The 15,000-nt window shown below is 45.1% G+C and overlaps 1 protein-coding gene across 5 annotated transcripts in view; it reads right to left on the bottom strand.

Moving 5' to 3' along the window:
- LOC135097881 (bestrophin-2-like) overlaps nt 1-15,000 on the bottom strand; it is a 147,159-nt gene that overhangs the window by 36,697 nt on the left and 95,462 nt on the right. For 4 of the 5 annotated variants that reach the window (XM_063999987.1, XM_063999988.1, XM_063999986.1 and 1 more), the window contains 3 exons: nt 3,299-3,444; nt 462-572; nt 48-219 (listed from right to left, as the gene is read on the bottom strand). The exons of the other annotated variant lie outside the window; for it this stretch is intronic. In XM_063999987.1, coding sequence (XP_063856057.1) covers nt 48-219; nt 462-572; nt 3,299-3,366 — 351 coding nt within the window. In that variant the 5' untranslated portion in view covers nt 3,367-3,444. The remainder of the gene's footprint in view (nt 1-47; nt 220-461; nt 573-3,298; nt 3,445-15,000) is intronic. 5 annotated transcript variants of the gene reach the window in all.

Raw genomic sequence — 15,000 nt, 5'->3', positions numbered from 1 at the left:
ATACGGGGCTCTCTCTCCCTCCCTCTCTCTCTCTTGCTACGCCTCACCTGGCCCTCTATGTAAGTGGAGGCCATGATGCACACGGTGTCGGGCCAGGGGATCAGCATGTACTGCTCCCACCACCGCTGCACCACGATTGTCACGTAGAAACCCAGCACGAAAGAGATAGGGAACACGTTGCGGAAGTATTCACACGTTATGGCGATCTTCTCAAACACTCTGTGGGAATTAGAGGAAGTGGTGGTGGTGGTGGTGATGGTGGTGGTGGGTATGTTGTGTGCGTGTGTGTGTGTGTGTGTGTGTGTGTGTGTGTGTTTTTTTGGTTGATTTGACTTGAGTTTTTCTTTCTTGATTTGTTTATTTATTTATTTGTTTACTTTTACTGTTTTGTTTATGTTTAAGGATTAGTGAAGGTGGAGGGTTTGTGTGTGTGTGTGTGTGTGTGTGTGTGTGTGTATTACCTCTTCTCGTTCTCCCGCAAGGCGAATCTGTAGATGGCGGCCACGGAGAAATAAAGCAGGAAGTAAACAATGAGGTCAGCGGCGAGCAGCTTGAACACACTGCCGCGCCATCTGTGACAGAGAAAAGCAAACATGTCAATAGATTAACATGGACGTGAATGAACTGAAGATAAGGTAGAACTGAGAGGTGAATAAAGGGGAAATGTAAGTCTCTCTCTCTCTCTCTCTCTCTCTCTCTCTCTCTCTCTCTCTCTCTCTCTCTCTCTCTCTCTCTCTCTCGTGAAAAGTATCCTACATATGCGTAGGTGCGTCAGTGCGTGTTTGTGTTATTCACCTACGGTCGTCTGGTGATCACCCAGCCAGCCGTTACCCGACGGAAAGAGCTCAGAGCTCATTGTGACCGATCTTTGGGTAGGACTGAGACCACTCACACACCACACACCGGGACAGCGTGCTAAGCGAACGAACACACCGGGACAGCGTGCTAAGCGAACGAGGGGCTACACATTAAGAGGCACGCCCAATTGCCTCGCCGCGCTCGGGACTCGAATCCGGACCTTCTTGGTTGTGAGCCGAGTGTGCTTATCACTACACTGTGTGTGTGTGTGTGTGTGTGTGTGTGTGTGTGTGTGTGTGTGTGTGCAGAGGTACAGTACATGTGGACAGACAGAAAAACAAGTCGCACAAAATCGCACAAGACGAGCCTCACCTGCACTACATTCAAAAGGCTCTAGTTGCAGCGACACGGTTTTTCCAGTCTGTTTCTATGGTTCTAGTGACAGATTAACAACTTTTCTACATTATTATCAGGAGAAACACTGTTGAGTGCAAAGCGTTTCAGAATACTAGTTAAAGTGAGATTGTTGAGAGATACGATAGAAGAAACACGAAACTGTGATGAGACTATGAGTGAGTCACCAGCCATGAGGCCCCATGAGTGGTGGCCTGTGTGGCGGTGACTGTGTGGTGTGGTGTGGTGTGGTGTGTGGTGACCCCATGAGTGGTGGTCACTGTTGGTGAACTATGGAGTGGTGTGTGGTGACCCCATCAGTGGTGGTCGGTGGGTGTGGTGTGGAGTGGCGGTGGGCGGCGGGTGGTGCGGTGCCATAGTGGTGCTCATGGGCAGCAGGCTCAGAACCACTCGAGAGACACGTGGTACGTGAGTAAAGTTAATGCCATGGCCTGCGCACACATGAGAACGTTGTCCAAGAGGCAGGAGCCACACACGCTCCACCGGCCCCCTCCCCTACCAGGCCGCTGGGGCGCCTTCCCCTGCTTCGCGGGGGACGTGATGGAGCGCTGGGAGAAATCGCGCTCCCGTCCACCCTCAGAGGACGTCCCGCGGGGCTTTCCCCTCCTTTGACGGAGCTGGCGTGGGGCAGGGGTCCGCCTTTGGCCATCCCCCAGGTCACGGTGCGTGACCTTCTTGGCCAGGCTGGCTTCATCGTCGCCAGTTTTATGGGGTTGATGAGTATGCCCCGTTTTTTCGCCAGCCTTTTGTGGAAGGCTGGACTTTGTGTGGCTCGGGGTAGGAGTCCACCTCTGGCCATCTGCCAGGTCACGGTGCGTGACCTCCTGGGTCAGGCTGGCTTCATCATCGCCAGCCTGATGGGGCTGATGAGTATGCCCCTTATTGTCGCCAAACTTTAGTGGAAGGCTGGGCTTCGTGTGGCTCGGGGCAGGGGTCCACCGTTGGCCATCACCCAGGTCACAGCTGGCCTCTGTATCGCCAGCTTCATGGGCCTCATGGGTCTGGCCCTTGTTGTCGCCAGCCTGCTGTGGCAGGCTGGGAGTTGTGTCACTTGCCTGCTGTGGCAGGCTGGGACTTGTGTCAATAACCTGTTGTGACAGGTTGGGCTGTTCTTGGAATGGACTGCTCTCTGGTTCTTCAGGTGCGTTCTCAACCACGCCTGTGTCATCCACGCGCCTTTCATTAAAGAAAACTGCTACGTGGGTATGGCCATGGTCGTCATCGGCGTCGCCTGCCAGCGCGGCCTGGCCTCCCTCGAGGGCGAGGAAGGCAACAGCGCGGCGCCCCACACTGTTGGCCCTTAGTCCCGCAAGCAGTTCTGCTAATGGGATCTCTCGGCGGGCCACGAGAGATTCCCCCGCCAGGAAGTCCAACCTGACGGGTGTCTTGCCCTCCCTTTTAGCCAGCTTGCTGACGTTCATCGCCGTTTCTCGGGCGGACCAATGGTGGCCCGCCCCGCCTCCCGCGCTGGGGAAGCTGAAAGAGGCCAGCAGGCGCTGGCCTCCTCTACGGCGTGGGCGGCTAAGTGTAAGGCGGTCAACACCGCCACACTGGCCGACGACGTGAAGGCGAGCCGCCACCTTTAGTGAGCTTCCTGACAAACCCATCGTTTTCCTTTCTTGATTTTGACACAAATAAAAATGTTCACTCGGAGCGGTTTTGGCAAAGTGTGCTGAAGCAGGATGGTGACTCTACCGCCTGGCTCACTGACTCACCCACCGACTGACTGACAGAGACTGACACACTGACTGACTGACTGACAGAGAGACTAACTAGCCAAGCGACTGAATGACTGACAGACTCGCTGACTGATTGACTGAGAGAGAGAATAAGTGACTGAGTTGCTGGCTGAGAGTGACTGACTGACTCTTTGACTGACTGACTGAAGTGAGAGAGAGAGAGAGAGAGAGAGAGAGAGAGAGAGAGAGAGAGAGAGAGAGAGAGAGAGAGAGAGAGAGAGAGAGAGAGAGTTATCTACATCTATCTATTTCCCGAAATGAAGGAAGGATAGCAAAATTTTTCTTTCTCTCTCTCTCTCTCTCTCTCTCTCTCTCTCTCTCTCTCTCTCTCTTGCATACTCACTCACCTGAATAGAAGCTTGGAAAATCCGCAGAAACTAGTGTTGGAAACCTTGGTGGTGTAGGTGACTGTCATTTTATCACCAGCAGCAGTGGTAGTCTTGTAGTGGTGGTGGTGGTGGTGGTGGTGGTGGTGGTGGTGGTGGTGATATTTCTGAAAACAAAACAAATAATAGCGGAAAAGAATGAGTGAACATGAGAGAGAGAGAGAGAGAGAGAGAGAGAGAGAGAGAGAGAGAGAGAGAGAGAGAGAGAGAGAGAGAGAGAGAGAGAGAGAGAGAGATTTTCACATCCACGATAAAATATATATTTTTTTCCATCAGTAACATTTTTCGCTTCTTTTCTCTTCATACCTGTAAGAGAGAGAGAGAGAGAGAGAGAGAGAGAGAGAGAGAGAGAGAGAGAGAGAGAGAGAGATTTTCACATCCACGATAAAATATATATTTTTTTCCATCAGTAACATTTTTCGCTTCTTTTCTCTTCATACCTGTAAGAGAGAGAGAGAGAGAGAGAGAGAGAGAGAGAGAGAGAGAGAGAGAGAGAGAGAGAGAGAGAGAGAGAGAGAGGGGGGAAGTGTACCCAAACATTTCCTAGATATCACGATAACAATAACAAACAAGAAAAAAAAAAGAAGAAGACGAAAGAAGAAGGAAAGAAAAGCAAAAATTACTTTCACGCTTGTATTCCTTCTCGTTCATTTCTTCCGCCTTTCCTTGTTCATTTCATCATTCTAACTTTCTTTCTTTCTCCTCCTTTACTTTTTCACTCGTATATTTACTCTGAGTTGCGAGAGAAGCACCAAGTAAAAGGAAGCAGAAGACACACTCACGATGAGAAACCATATTCTGAAACACATGCGCAGCAACTCCAATGTTTTCAAAAGTATATCGTTGAAGCTAAACGGGTTTTTAATGGTGTTTTTACGCTTCTAGTGACAGATTACCAAGATTTGCACATTATTAACGGCAGAAACACTTTTAAGAACGCAGCTAAACACCTCTGTGGCCTTTGAAAATAGTCGTGGTGGGAGAGCAAAGCGTTTTTAATGGTGTTTTTATAGTTTTAGTGACAGATTAACAAGATTTCTACAATATTAACAGTAGAAACTCTTTTAAAACCCGGTTAATCATCTCTGTCGACTTTGAAAATAGTCTTGGTGAGAAAGCAAAGGGTTTCAGAATGTGGGTCAAGAGGGAGACCACAGGAACACAGCCAAACCTTCCCCTCTTTCCATAAATGCGAGTCTTCATACCTGGATCTACCTGTCGAAGAGGGGACAGGTGTGTCTCATCCTTACTAACACGAAACAATCACGTTGATGGTGTTGGTGGCGGTGGTGTTGATGGTGATGGCGGGGTTGAGGGGAAGGGGGGAGGTTTGTAGGATAGGGAGAGGATAGGGTGGTGGTGGTGGTGGTGGTGGTGGTGGTGGTGAGGAGGAGGAGGAACAACAACAACAAGAAGAACTAGAGCTAAAATAAGAAGATTGGAGGAGGAGAATGGAAAGAACAGAGAAATTGAAAAAGTAGAAGAGGAACAAGACAGAACAAGAAGAAAAAGGAGAAGAAAAGAAATAGGAGATAAAAAAACAAAGAAAAGCAAAAACAAGACGAAAAGAAGAATAAGAAAAACAAAAACAACAACAACAATAACAATAACAACAAACAAAACACCACCACCACCACCACCACCAGCAAAACACCCACCTAGCCCTTCTCTCCTCACACCTCCCTCCCTTCGTGACCTCGCGTGCCGGAGCTAAGCCAATCTGCACTCGACACTCGAAGCGCTGCTCCTTTCAAGCGGTAATCAGTTAGATAATGATGCTGGCGTATATTTGGCAGTGATTATAATAGCAGGGTGGTGGTGGTGGTGGTGGTGGTAGTGGTGGTGGGGGTAGTGGATGAGAGTATATATGGTGAGGTATGTTCGTGTGTTTTTTTTTTTTTTTTTTTTTTATGTATGAGTGACACTGGCCAAGGGCAACAAAAATCTAATAAAAAAAATGCCCACTGAAATGCCAGTCCCCATAAAAGGGTCAAAGCAGTGGTCAAAAATTGGTGGATAAGTGTCTTGAAACCTCCCTCTTGAAGGAATTCAAGTCATAGGAAGGTGGAAATACAGAAGCAGGCAGGGAGTTCCAGAGTTTACCAGAGAAAGGGATGAATGATTGAGAATACTGGTTAACTCTTGCGTTAGAGAGGTGGACAGAATAGGGATGAGAGAAAGAAGAAAGTCTTGTGCAGCGAGGCCGCGGAAGGAGGGGAGGCATGCAGTTAGCAAGATCAGGAGAGCAGTTAGCATGAAAATAGCGGTAAAAGACAGCTAGATATGCAACATTGCGGCGGTGAGAGAGAGGCTGAAGACAGTCAGTTAGAGGAGAGGAGTTGATGAGACGAAAAGCTTTTGATTCCACCCTGTCTAGAAGAGCAGTATGAGTGGAACCCCCCAGATATGTGAAGCATACTCCATACATGGACGGATAAGGCCCTTATACAAAGTTAGCAGCTGGGGGGTGAGAAAAACTGGCGGAGACGTCTCAGAACACCTAACTTCATAGAAGCTGTTTTAGCTAGAGATGAGATGTGAAGTTTCCAGTTCAGATTATAAGTAAAGGACAGACCGAGGATGTTCAGTGTAGAAGAGGGGGACAGTTGAGTGTCATTGAAGAAGAGGGGATAGTTGTCTGGAAGATTGTGTCGAGTTGATAGATGGAGGAATTGAGTTTTTGAGGCATTGAACAATACCAAGTTTGCTCTGCCCCAATCAGAAATTTTAGAAAGATCAGAAGTCAGGCGTTCTGTGGCTTCCCTGCGTGATATGTTTACCTCCTAAAGGGTTGGACGTCTATGAAAAGACGTGGAAAAGTGCAGGGTGGTATCATCAGCGTAGGAGTGGATAGGACAAGAAGTTTGGTTTAGAAGATCATTAATGAATAATAAGAAGAGAGTGGGTGACAGGACAGAACCCTGAGGAACACCACTGTTAATAGATTTAGGAGAAGAACAGTGACCGTCTACCACAGCAGCAATAGAACGGTCAGAAAGGAAACTTGAGATGAAGTTACAGAGAGAAGGATAGAAACCGTAGGAGGATAGTTTGGAAATCAAAGCTTTGTGCCAGACTCTATCAAAAGCTTTTGATATGTCCAAGGCAACAGCAAAAGTTTCACCAAAATCTCTAAAAGAGGATGACCAAGACTCAGTAAGGAAAGCCAGAAGATCACCAGTAGAGCGGCCTTGACGGAACCCATACTGGCGATCAGATAGAAGGTTGTAAAGTGATAGATGTTTAAGAATCTTCCTGTTGAGGATTGATTCAAAAACTTTAGATAGGCAGGAAATTAAAGCAATAGGACGGTAGTTTGAGGGATTAGAACGGTCACCCTTTTTAGGAACAGGTTGAATGTAGGCAAACTTCCAGCAAGAAGGAAAGGTAGATGTTGACAGACAGAGCTGAAAGAGTTTGACTAGGCAAGGTGCAAGCACGGAGGCACAGTTTCGGAGAACAATAGGAGGGACCCCATCAGGTCCATAAGCCTTCCGAGGGTTTAGGCCAGCGAGGGCATGGAAAACATCATTGTGAAGAATTTTAATAGAAGGCATGAAGTAGTCAGAGGGTGGAGGAGAGGGAGGAACAAGCCCGGAATCGTCCAAGGTAGAGTTTTTAGCAAAGGTTTGAGCAAAGAGTTCAGCTTTAGAAATAGATGTGATAGCAGTGGTGCCATCTGGTTGAAATAGAGGAGGGAAAAATGAAGAAGCAAAGTTATTGGAGATATTTTTGGCTAGATGCGAGAAATCACGAGGGGAGTTAGATTTTGAAAGGTTTTGACATTTTCTGTTAATGAAGGAGTTTTTGGCTAGTTGGAGAACAGACTTGGCATGGTTCCGGGCAGAAATATAAAGTGCATGAGATTCTTGTGATGGAAGGCTTAAGTACCTTTTGTGGGCCACCTCTCTATCATGTATAGCACGAGAACAAGCTGTGTTAAACCAAGGTTTAGAAGGTTTAGGACGAGAAAAAGAGTGAGGGATGTACGCCTCCATGTCAGACACTATCTCACTATCTCATCTCAAAAAAATCTTGCTTACGGTCACTGGCTGCTGATTGGTCCTTTCGGTGACGAGGAGCCGAGTTACCGGAATGTGACAAAAAACGGAAAGTGGAGTGAGAGATTCTTAAAAAAAAAAAAGTGGTTTATTTTATCTTTATTTACTTATTCATTTATCTATTCATTTATTTTTCTGATGTATTTTTTTCTATTTATTGTTGTTTTATTTGTTTATTTATTATCAATTTATTAATATATTCACAAGATGCATCGTTGGCAGAGAATTTTTTTATTATTATTTCTTCGTTTTAATACATTCTCTCTCTCTCTCTCTCTCTCTCTCTCTCTCTCTCTCTCTCTCTCTCTCTCTCTCTCTCTCTCTCTCTTATGAAGAAGGAACGAAGTAAAAATAAAAAAAAGTGTAGTCCTGTTTTGTATATTTTATTTTTCTGTCTGCTTATTCCAGTGTTTTCACGAGAGAGAGAGAGAGAGAGAGAGAGAGAGAGAGAGAGAGAGAGAGAGAGAGAGAGAGAGAGAGAGAGAGAGAGAGAGAGACGTGCGCATGTCCAAGTTTTTTATTAAATATCAAAGTGACTCACTACGCCTGCCTGCCTGCCTGCCTCTCTCTCTCTCTCTCTCTCTCTCTCTCTCTCTCTCTCTCTCTCTCTCTCTCTCTCTCTGCATGACGAATCGAGGGACACAAGTGAGCTGAAGTGAAAAAATAAGACATGATTTCACTGATCTGACAACACAATATTTTTCGCTGAGACGAGAGGAAGGGATGGAGGGAAGAATGGAGGGAGAGAGGAAGGGGGGAAAAAAAGGACGAGGAGGTAGGAAAAAAGGGAGGGAAGTGGCGGGCAGAAGGGAACAGGGAGAGCAAGGGAGAAGAGGGATGAAGTGGGGAGAGGAGGGGATGGACATGAAAATTTGGATGAGGACAGGGAAAAAATGTACGGAGAGAGGGAAAGAGCGAGAGAGAGAGAGAGAGAGAGAGAGAGAGAGAGAGAGAGAGAGAGAGAGAGAGAGAGAGAGAGAGAGAGAGAGAGAGAGAGAGAGAGAGAGAGACTATAAAATTAATGAAAGCCATAAAAATAACAAGGAAAGCAATGAAATGATAGCGGAAGAGGGATAGAGAAAGAAGGAAATAGAGAGAGGAAGGGAAGGAAAAGAGAGACAAATCAGAGGAGAGAAAAACTAAGGGGAAAAAGGAGTAAACTGAGATGGGTTGTGGGAAGAGGAGAGAAGAGCAATGCAGGGGGATGGGAAGGGAAGAGAGAGGGGATTAGGAGAGGGAGGGAAGCAGAGAAGGGACGGATATTGGAAGGGGGAGGAAGCATGAAATGAAGGGAAGGGAGGGGAACAGATGAAACAGGAAGGGGGTGAAGAGGGGAGGAGAGGGGAGAAAGGGGAAAGGTAATGAGGAAATGAAAGGGAGGGAAGACGGGAAGAGGGAGAAGAGGGGGAGGAGGATTGTATGATGAGAGGAGAAGAGGGAGGGGAAGAGGAAGAGGGGGAGAGGAAGAAGGGAAGAGGAGGAAGAGAGGACGTGGAGTGTTTGAGTCCCAGCTGTTACTATTGATAAGATGCAGATGAATCGAAAGACAGACACACACACACACACACACACACACACACACACACACACACACACGGAGAAGACAGGTGTAGTGATACATGTTTTGACACGTACAAACAGACAAACGAACAGATAAAAACTAATGAACTCGATCATTAAATAAATAGATAAATAAATGAATAAACAAATAAAAACAAATGCAAAAAATTGACTTCATTTATCCACTCATCCACTGAACCATCCACTTGACCACCACCATACATAGCATCCACCCATCCATCCATCCATCCATCCACACACACACACACACACACACACACACACACACACACACACACACACACACACACACACACACACACACACATCCATTCAATCACCCAGTCATCCTCACAACCTTCCATATATCCATCCAACCATCCACTCTTCCATTCTTCCACTCACCCACCCTTACAATCAACCATAAAACCATACAACCATCCACTAATCCACACAACCATCCACACACACAGAACCAACCATCCAACCATCCATAACCATCCACTTATCCACGGACCCACAAAACCAAACACGAATCACAACAACCATACAATCAGCCACCCATCTGGCCAACCATACAGGCAATCACCCATGCAACGAGATACACAGACAGACACACAGACAGACAGACAGACGCGAGGCCAGGCACCACAAGAGACGAGTACCTGAGTGTCAGATGCCAATCAGACACACCTGGCAAAAATAGGAGGAGGAGGAGGAGGAGGAGGAGGAGGGTATGTAAAGGAGAAGGGAAGGATGGTGTGTGTGTGTGTGTGTGTGTGTGTGTGTGTGTGTGTGTGTGTGTGTGTGTGTGTGTGTGTGTGTGTGTGTGTGTGTGTGTGTGAGAGTGAGTGTGAGTGTGAGTGTGAGTGTGAGTGTGAGTGTGAGTGTGAGTGTGAGTGTGAGAGAGAGAGAGAGAGAGAGAGAGAGAGAGAGAGAGAGAGAGAGAGAGAGAGAGAGAGAGAGAGAGAGAGAGAGAGAGAGAGAGAGAGAGAGAGAGAGAGAGAGAGAGAGAGAGAGAGAGAGAGAGAGAGAGAGAGAGAGAAATTTGTTTAGTTGAATTTTTGACATTTGATATTTTCCTTTTCTTTTTCCATTTCCTTCATATTTTTTTACATTTTTTTTCATTTTCTTGCAATTTCTCATATGCCTCCTTTTTATTCTCTCTCTCTCTCTCTCTCTCTCTCTCTCTCTCTCTCTCTCTCTCTCTCTCTCTCTCTCTCTCTCTCTCTCTCTCTCTCTCTCTCTCTCTCTCTCTGACCATGGCCTGCGTCTTTTCTGGTGCGAAGCTGACTTGCCACGCCTCTCCCCACTCTATCACCAGCCTGAGCTGCCTATTCAGCTCTCTAACGGCTCGCTGACTGTCGGAGCGGCAGTAGGAGCGGGAGAGATTGCAGTCCAATGCGTATGCAAGCAGAGTCGGGATTTGCCGCAGGAGGTCATCGATGTATATGTTCCACAGGATCGGGCCCAACACTGAACCCTGTGGAACTGAGGCCTGTATAGGTAACGGCTGGGATGCCTGTCCATTGATGACTACCCGGAGGGTTCTCCCCTGGAGGTAGTCCTCGAGCAGTGCAAGGAGGTTGCCCTGGATACCCTTGGCGCAAAGCTTTTTACAAGCCCCGCGTGCCAGACCCTATCAAAGGCCCCAGCAATGTCCAGGGCCACCACAAGAGTATCCAGACCTTCGTCCAGGGCATCCTGCCAGCCTTGGGAGAGGAGGGTGAGGAGGTCCGCTGTTGAGCGGCCAGGCCGGAAGCCAAACTGTCTGTCTGAGAGGAGGCGGTGCTCACTCAGGTGATGACAGATGACACCTGCCACCACCTGCTCCAGCAACTTGCCCACCACGGAGAGCAGCGAGATGGGTCTGTAGTTGCTGGGCTCAGGCTTTGAGTTCTTCTTGTGGGCTGGTACCACTCGCGCCTCCTTCCATATAGAGGGCCACCTGTGCTCCATCAGGCAGGCCCTGAAGACGCTGGTGAGAGGACCTGACAGCTCACTGGCGCAGCGTTTGAGGAGCCGCGGGCTGATGTCGTCCGGGCCGGTGGCTTTGTTCTCCTCTACTTCCCTCATCAGCCGCTCCACCTGTTCACGTGTCACCTGAACATCGACGACGGTGTGGTCTGTTTCCTGAGGGAGGTGAGGTGGACGTCTACCCGGATCAGTGACTGACATCTTCTCTGCGAAAAACTCAGCGAGTAGAGAGTCTCTCTCTCTCTCTCTCTCTCTCTCTCTCTCTCTCTCTCTCTCTCTCTCTCTCTCTCTCTCTCTCTCTGACCTACTGACCTACTGACCAACAGACTAGCAAAGGGACTGACTAAATTACTCACCGACTGAGTGACTGACTAACTACGTAACTGACTGACTGACTGACTGACTGACTGACTGGCGAGCTGGTGAACTGCCTCAAGCACACACACACACACACACACACACACACACACACACACACACACACACACACACACACACACACAGGTATACATGCACCCAATACTTTCTATACTTTTTTTAATCAAGGTAAAAGGAGAGAGAGAGAGAGAGAGAGAGAGAGAGAGAGAGAGAGAGAGAGAGAGAGAGAGAGAGAGAGAGAGAGAGAGAGAGAGAGAGAGAGAGAGAGAGATTCAAATTGGTCGTTTGAATAGACTCTCCTTAATTACTAAATCCAATCCTATTATACAAGGCAAACACAGCACCACCACCAGGCCTCCGTGCGTAACTCTCACCACTATAGGCCTGCATCTTTCCAGCGATAGGCCTAATGTACTGGAAGGCCTAACAGAAAATCCCAGATGTTTGCCTTTATTATGGTACGACTCACTTTTGCTTACACGGCCCAGTTCATCACGGAAATGCCTCGTAAGATCTGCTAAGGAGGCTGCCTAGTGTTTGTCCTTCCTTTGTGTGTAGCTTCATTCTCATCCTCGTATTTCGTCTAAGTAAATATGCTACCTTGTTTTTACTTTGTTTTCCCGTAACTTCATTCTCATCCTGTTATTTTATCCAAGTAAATGTGCCTTGTTCTTCTTTTGTGTTCCTTTGTATTCCGATGGCTTTATTGTCACACTCTTATTTCGTCTAAGTAAATGTATATTTTTACTTCCTTTGTGTTCCCTTTTGTTTATTTATTTACTCTCATTTCGTCTAAGCAAATGCACATTTTACTTAATATTTCAATCTATGTTAACTATAACTATGAGGTCCATTCTCCGCTGATCTCTTTTACTGGTACACTCTTGAACTCACTTGCTGCTTCTGTATTTCCTCCTGCCTTTGACTTGAACTGTTTAAAGAATGAAGTTTCAAGACAATTCTCCTCGAATTTTGGATAATCCTTTTGACTGCACTCTCTGAGGACTGGCACCTTGAATGGGCCTCTTTTTTTTAGGTTTTTGTTGCCCTTGGCCAGAGACCCTCTTACATGAAAGGGAGAAGACAATCAAGAGGTAGATTAGACAAGGAGACAAAAAAAGGACAAGGTTAAAATTTGTTTCCCTGATTCGAACCAGGGACTCTCCATTGTGAGCTAAGCCACCTGCCTCTAACAGGATGCTCCCTTTCTTCGTGCAACAGGGGCTCCGACCTCGGGCAATAAAGCTGGGAACTACTGAAAAAAAAAGGCCTTCTGAAGGTGTCAGTCAAAAAAAAAAAAAAGTGCCAGTCAAAAAAAAAAAAAAGAGAAAAAAGTAAAAAAATCCAAAATTATATTGTGAAGTGTCTTGAAACATACAATACCTACAAAATAACTAACTGACTGACTGACTGACTGACTGACTGACTGACCAACCGAGCGAGTGACTGACAAACCAACTAACCAACCAACTCACTAACCAACCAACCAACCAAACAACCAACTAGCCAATTAACTAACCTAACCGACTGACTGGCCGGCTGACCGACTCACTAACCTAACAAAAATAAATAAATAAATACTCTGGAATATTTCTGGATCAGGTCTGAACGTTAAACTACCAGACTTCCACAATCTTCATCGCCGCCGCCACCACCACCACCACCACCACCACCACCATCTGGAATACTGGCAAAAATAACCTAAAAGCTGGTGTAGCAATGTCCGGACAATAAAATATACCCCAGAGAAACTAAGAAACGACATCAAAGCGGATACAAAAGAAAGAAAAAAAAACACAGATAAAAGGGAAAAAGATTAGCAGGTAAAAATATCAAAGCAAGGAAGAGAAAAACAGCCAAACATGCATGGAAATAGCAAGCATAGGTTACACGCTCACTTGGCAACACATAGGACAGAAAGAAAAAATGGGGAAACTAAAATAGAGAAAAGATAAAAAAAAAAAAGAAATAATAATAATAATAATAATAATAATGATAAAAATGTAAAGGATAAAAATAGCCATCATATCTGTGTGTGTGTGTGTACTACTGTGCTGCGTCACATCGAGAGCCACACCCTCAGTACACACACACACACAACTCTCTCTCTCTCTCTCTCTCTCTCTCTCTCTCTCTCTCTCTCACAAGGAGGTACATTCCTAATTTCCTTTTGTTATAGTATTTATTTCCTTATCATAGTAATAGCTTTTTTTTTTACCTTCCTCTTCGTGTTTTCTCCTGTTTTTTTCATTTAATTTTTTTCCACCATTTCTGGCTAATTAGAAGAAAAACAATAAAGTGTGTTTCCTATTTGTTTATCAACGTAAAACACACAAATGTACAAATACATACAAAAGTTAAATATAAGAAGCAAAAGAACTATTTTCTCACACCTATACCTTCCTTCCACCTTTACTTTCCTTCCTGTATTCATATGCATATTTCTTTCTTTCCCTATTCGGTATTTTTTCCCTTTCAATTTATAAACAGAATAAACAACAATGCCTTCTACACCTTGCTTTCATCTTCTCTTTCTTTCCTCCTTCCTTCTTTTTTTTTGTCCCTTTCATTTTTTTTTTTTTTTTTTGTCATATCTATTTTTTTTTTCGTTGTCTGTCTGTGTTTACTTAAATGAGCAAACATTTACACTACTAATTCATTTTGCCTTCCATAGCTATGTATGCGAGTATTATGTATTATGTATAGCCATGCATTTGAAAACGCCTTACTTGTGTTAATGGGATTTGTATGTATGTATGTATGGATGTATGTATGTATGTATGTATGTATGTATTTAATGTAAGTATGCACAGTATTTTTTTTTTTGCCATGTAAATATTAATAGATCGTGTGTGTGTGTGTGTGTGTGTGTGTGTGTGTGTGTGTGTGTGTGTGTGTGTGTCTGTAAGTTAATGGCTTTTATACTAATTGTTTATTAATTATGTTTTAAAACGTGTGGTCAGCAAGTCTGTCTGTCTGTCTGTCTATCTGTCCATCTACGTGTTCATCTATCTATCTGTTTATCTATCTATATATCAATCCACAAGCGTTTATACATATATTTTTTACATATCTATCAATCTACCCATCTATCTACCTATCTATCTGTCTGTCTACCTATGTATCCGTCTGTCTGTGTGTCTGTCTGTCTATCAATACAGAAATGTTAACGGAAAGCAATATTGCAAGCTTTTACAAATTTCATACACCTCTGTAAAAAGAATTGGTATATAAATATTTTTTTTATAAATAAGGAAATGTGTTAGAGCTTGAAACTATCTATCTGTCTATCTGTCTATCTATCTATCTATCTATCTATCTATCTATTATTTATACATTCTTGCAATTCATCTATATTTTTCATCTATTTTATCATTCAATCTATCAATACATATTTCAATTATCAATCTCTCTCTCTCTCTCTCTCTCTCTCTCTCTCTCTCTCTCTCTCTCTCTCTCTCTCTCTCTCTCTCTTTCTATTTATCTATGCAGCACCAAATACATACAAACAATTCAGTGTATATGGAAATGTGTATATATTCTTTTACATGCAATACGGCAGGAGGAATTAAAGCAAGCAAGAGAGAGAGAGAGAGAGAGAGAGAGAGAGAGAGAGAGAGAGAGAGAGAGAGAGAGAGAGAGAGAGAGAGAGAGAAAGAGAAAGAGAAAGAGAAAGAGAAAGAGAGA

Source organism: Scylla paramamosain, unplaced genomic scaffold (assembly GCF_035594125.1).
Source record: "Scylla paramamosain isolate STU-SP2022 unplaced genomic scaffold, ASM3559412v1 Contig35, whole genome shotgun sequence".
NCBI classification, from domain to species: domain Eukaryota; kingdom Metazoa; phylum Arthropoda; class Malacostraca; order Decapoda; family Portunidae; genus Scylla; species Scylla paramamosain.
Note: the sequence above shows the minus strand (reverse complement) of the source record. Positions and strands in the feature narration are given on the sequence as shown.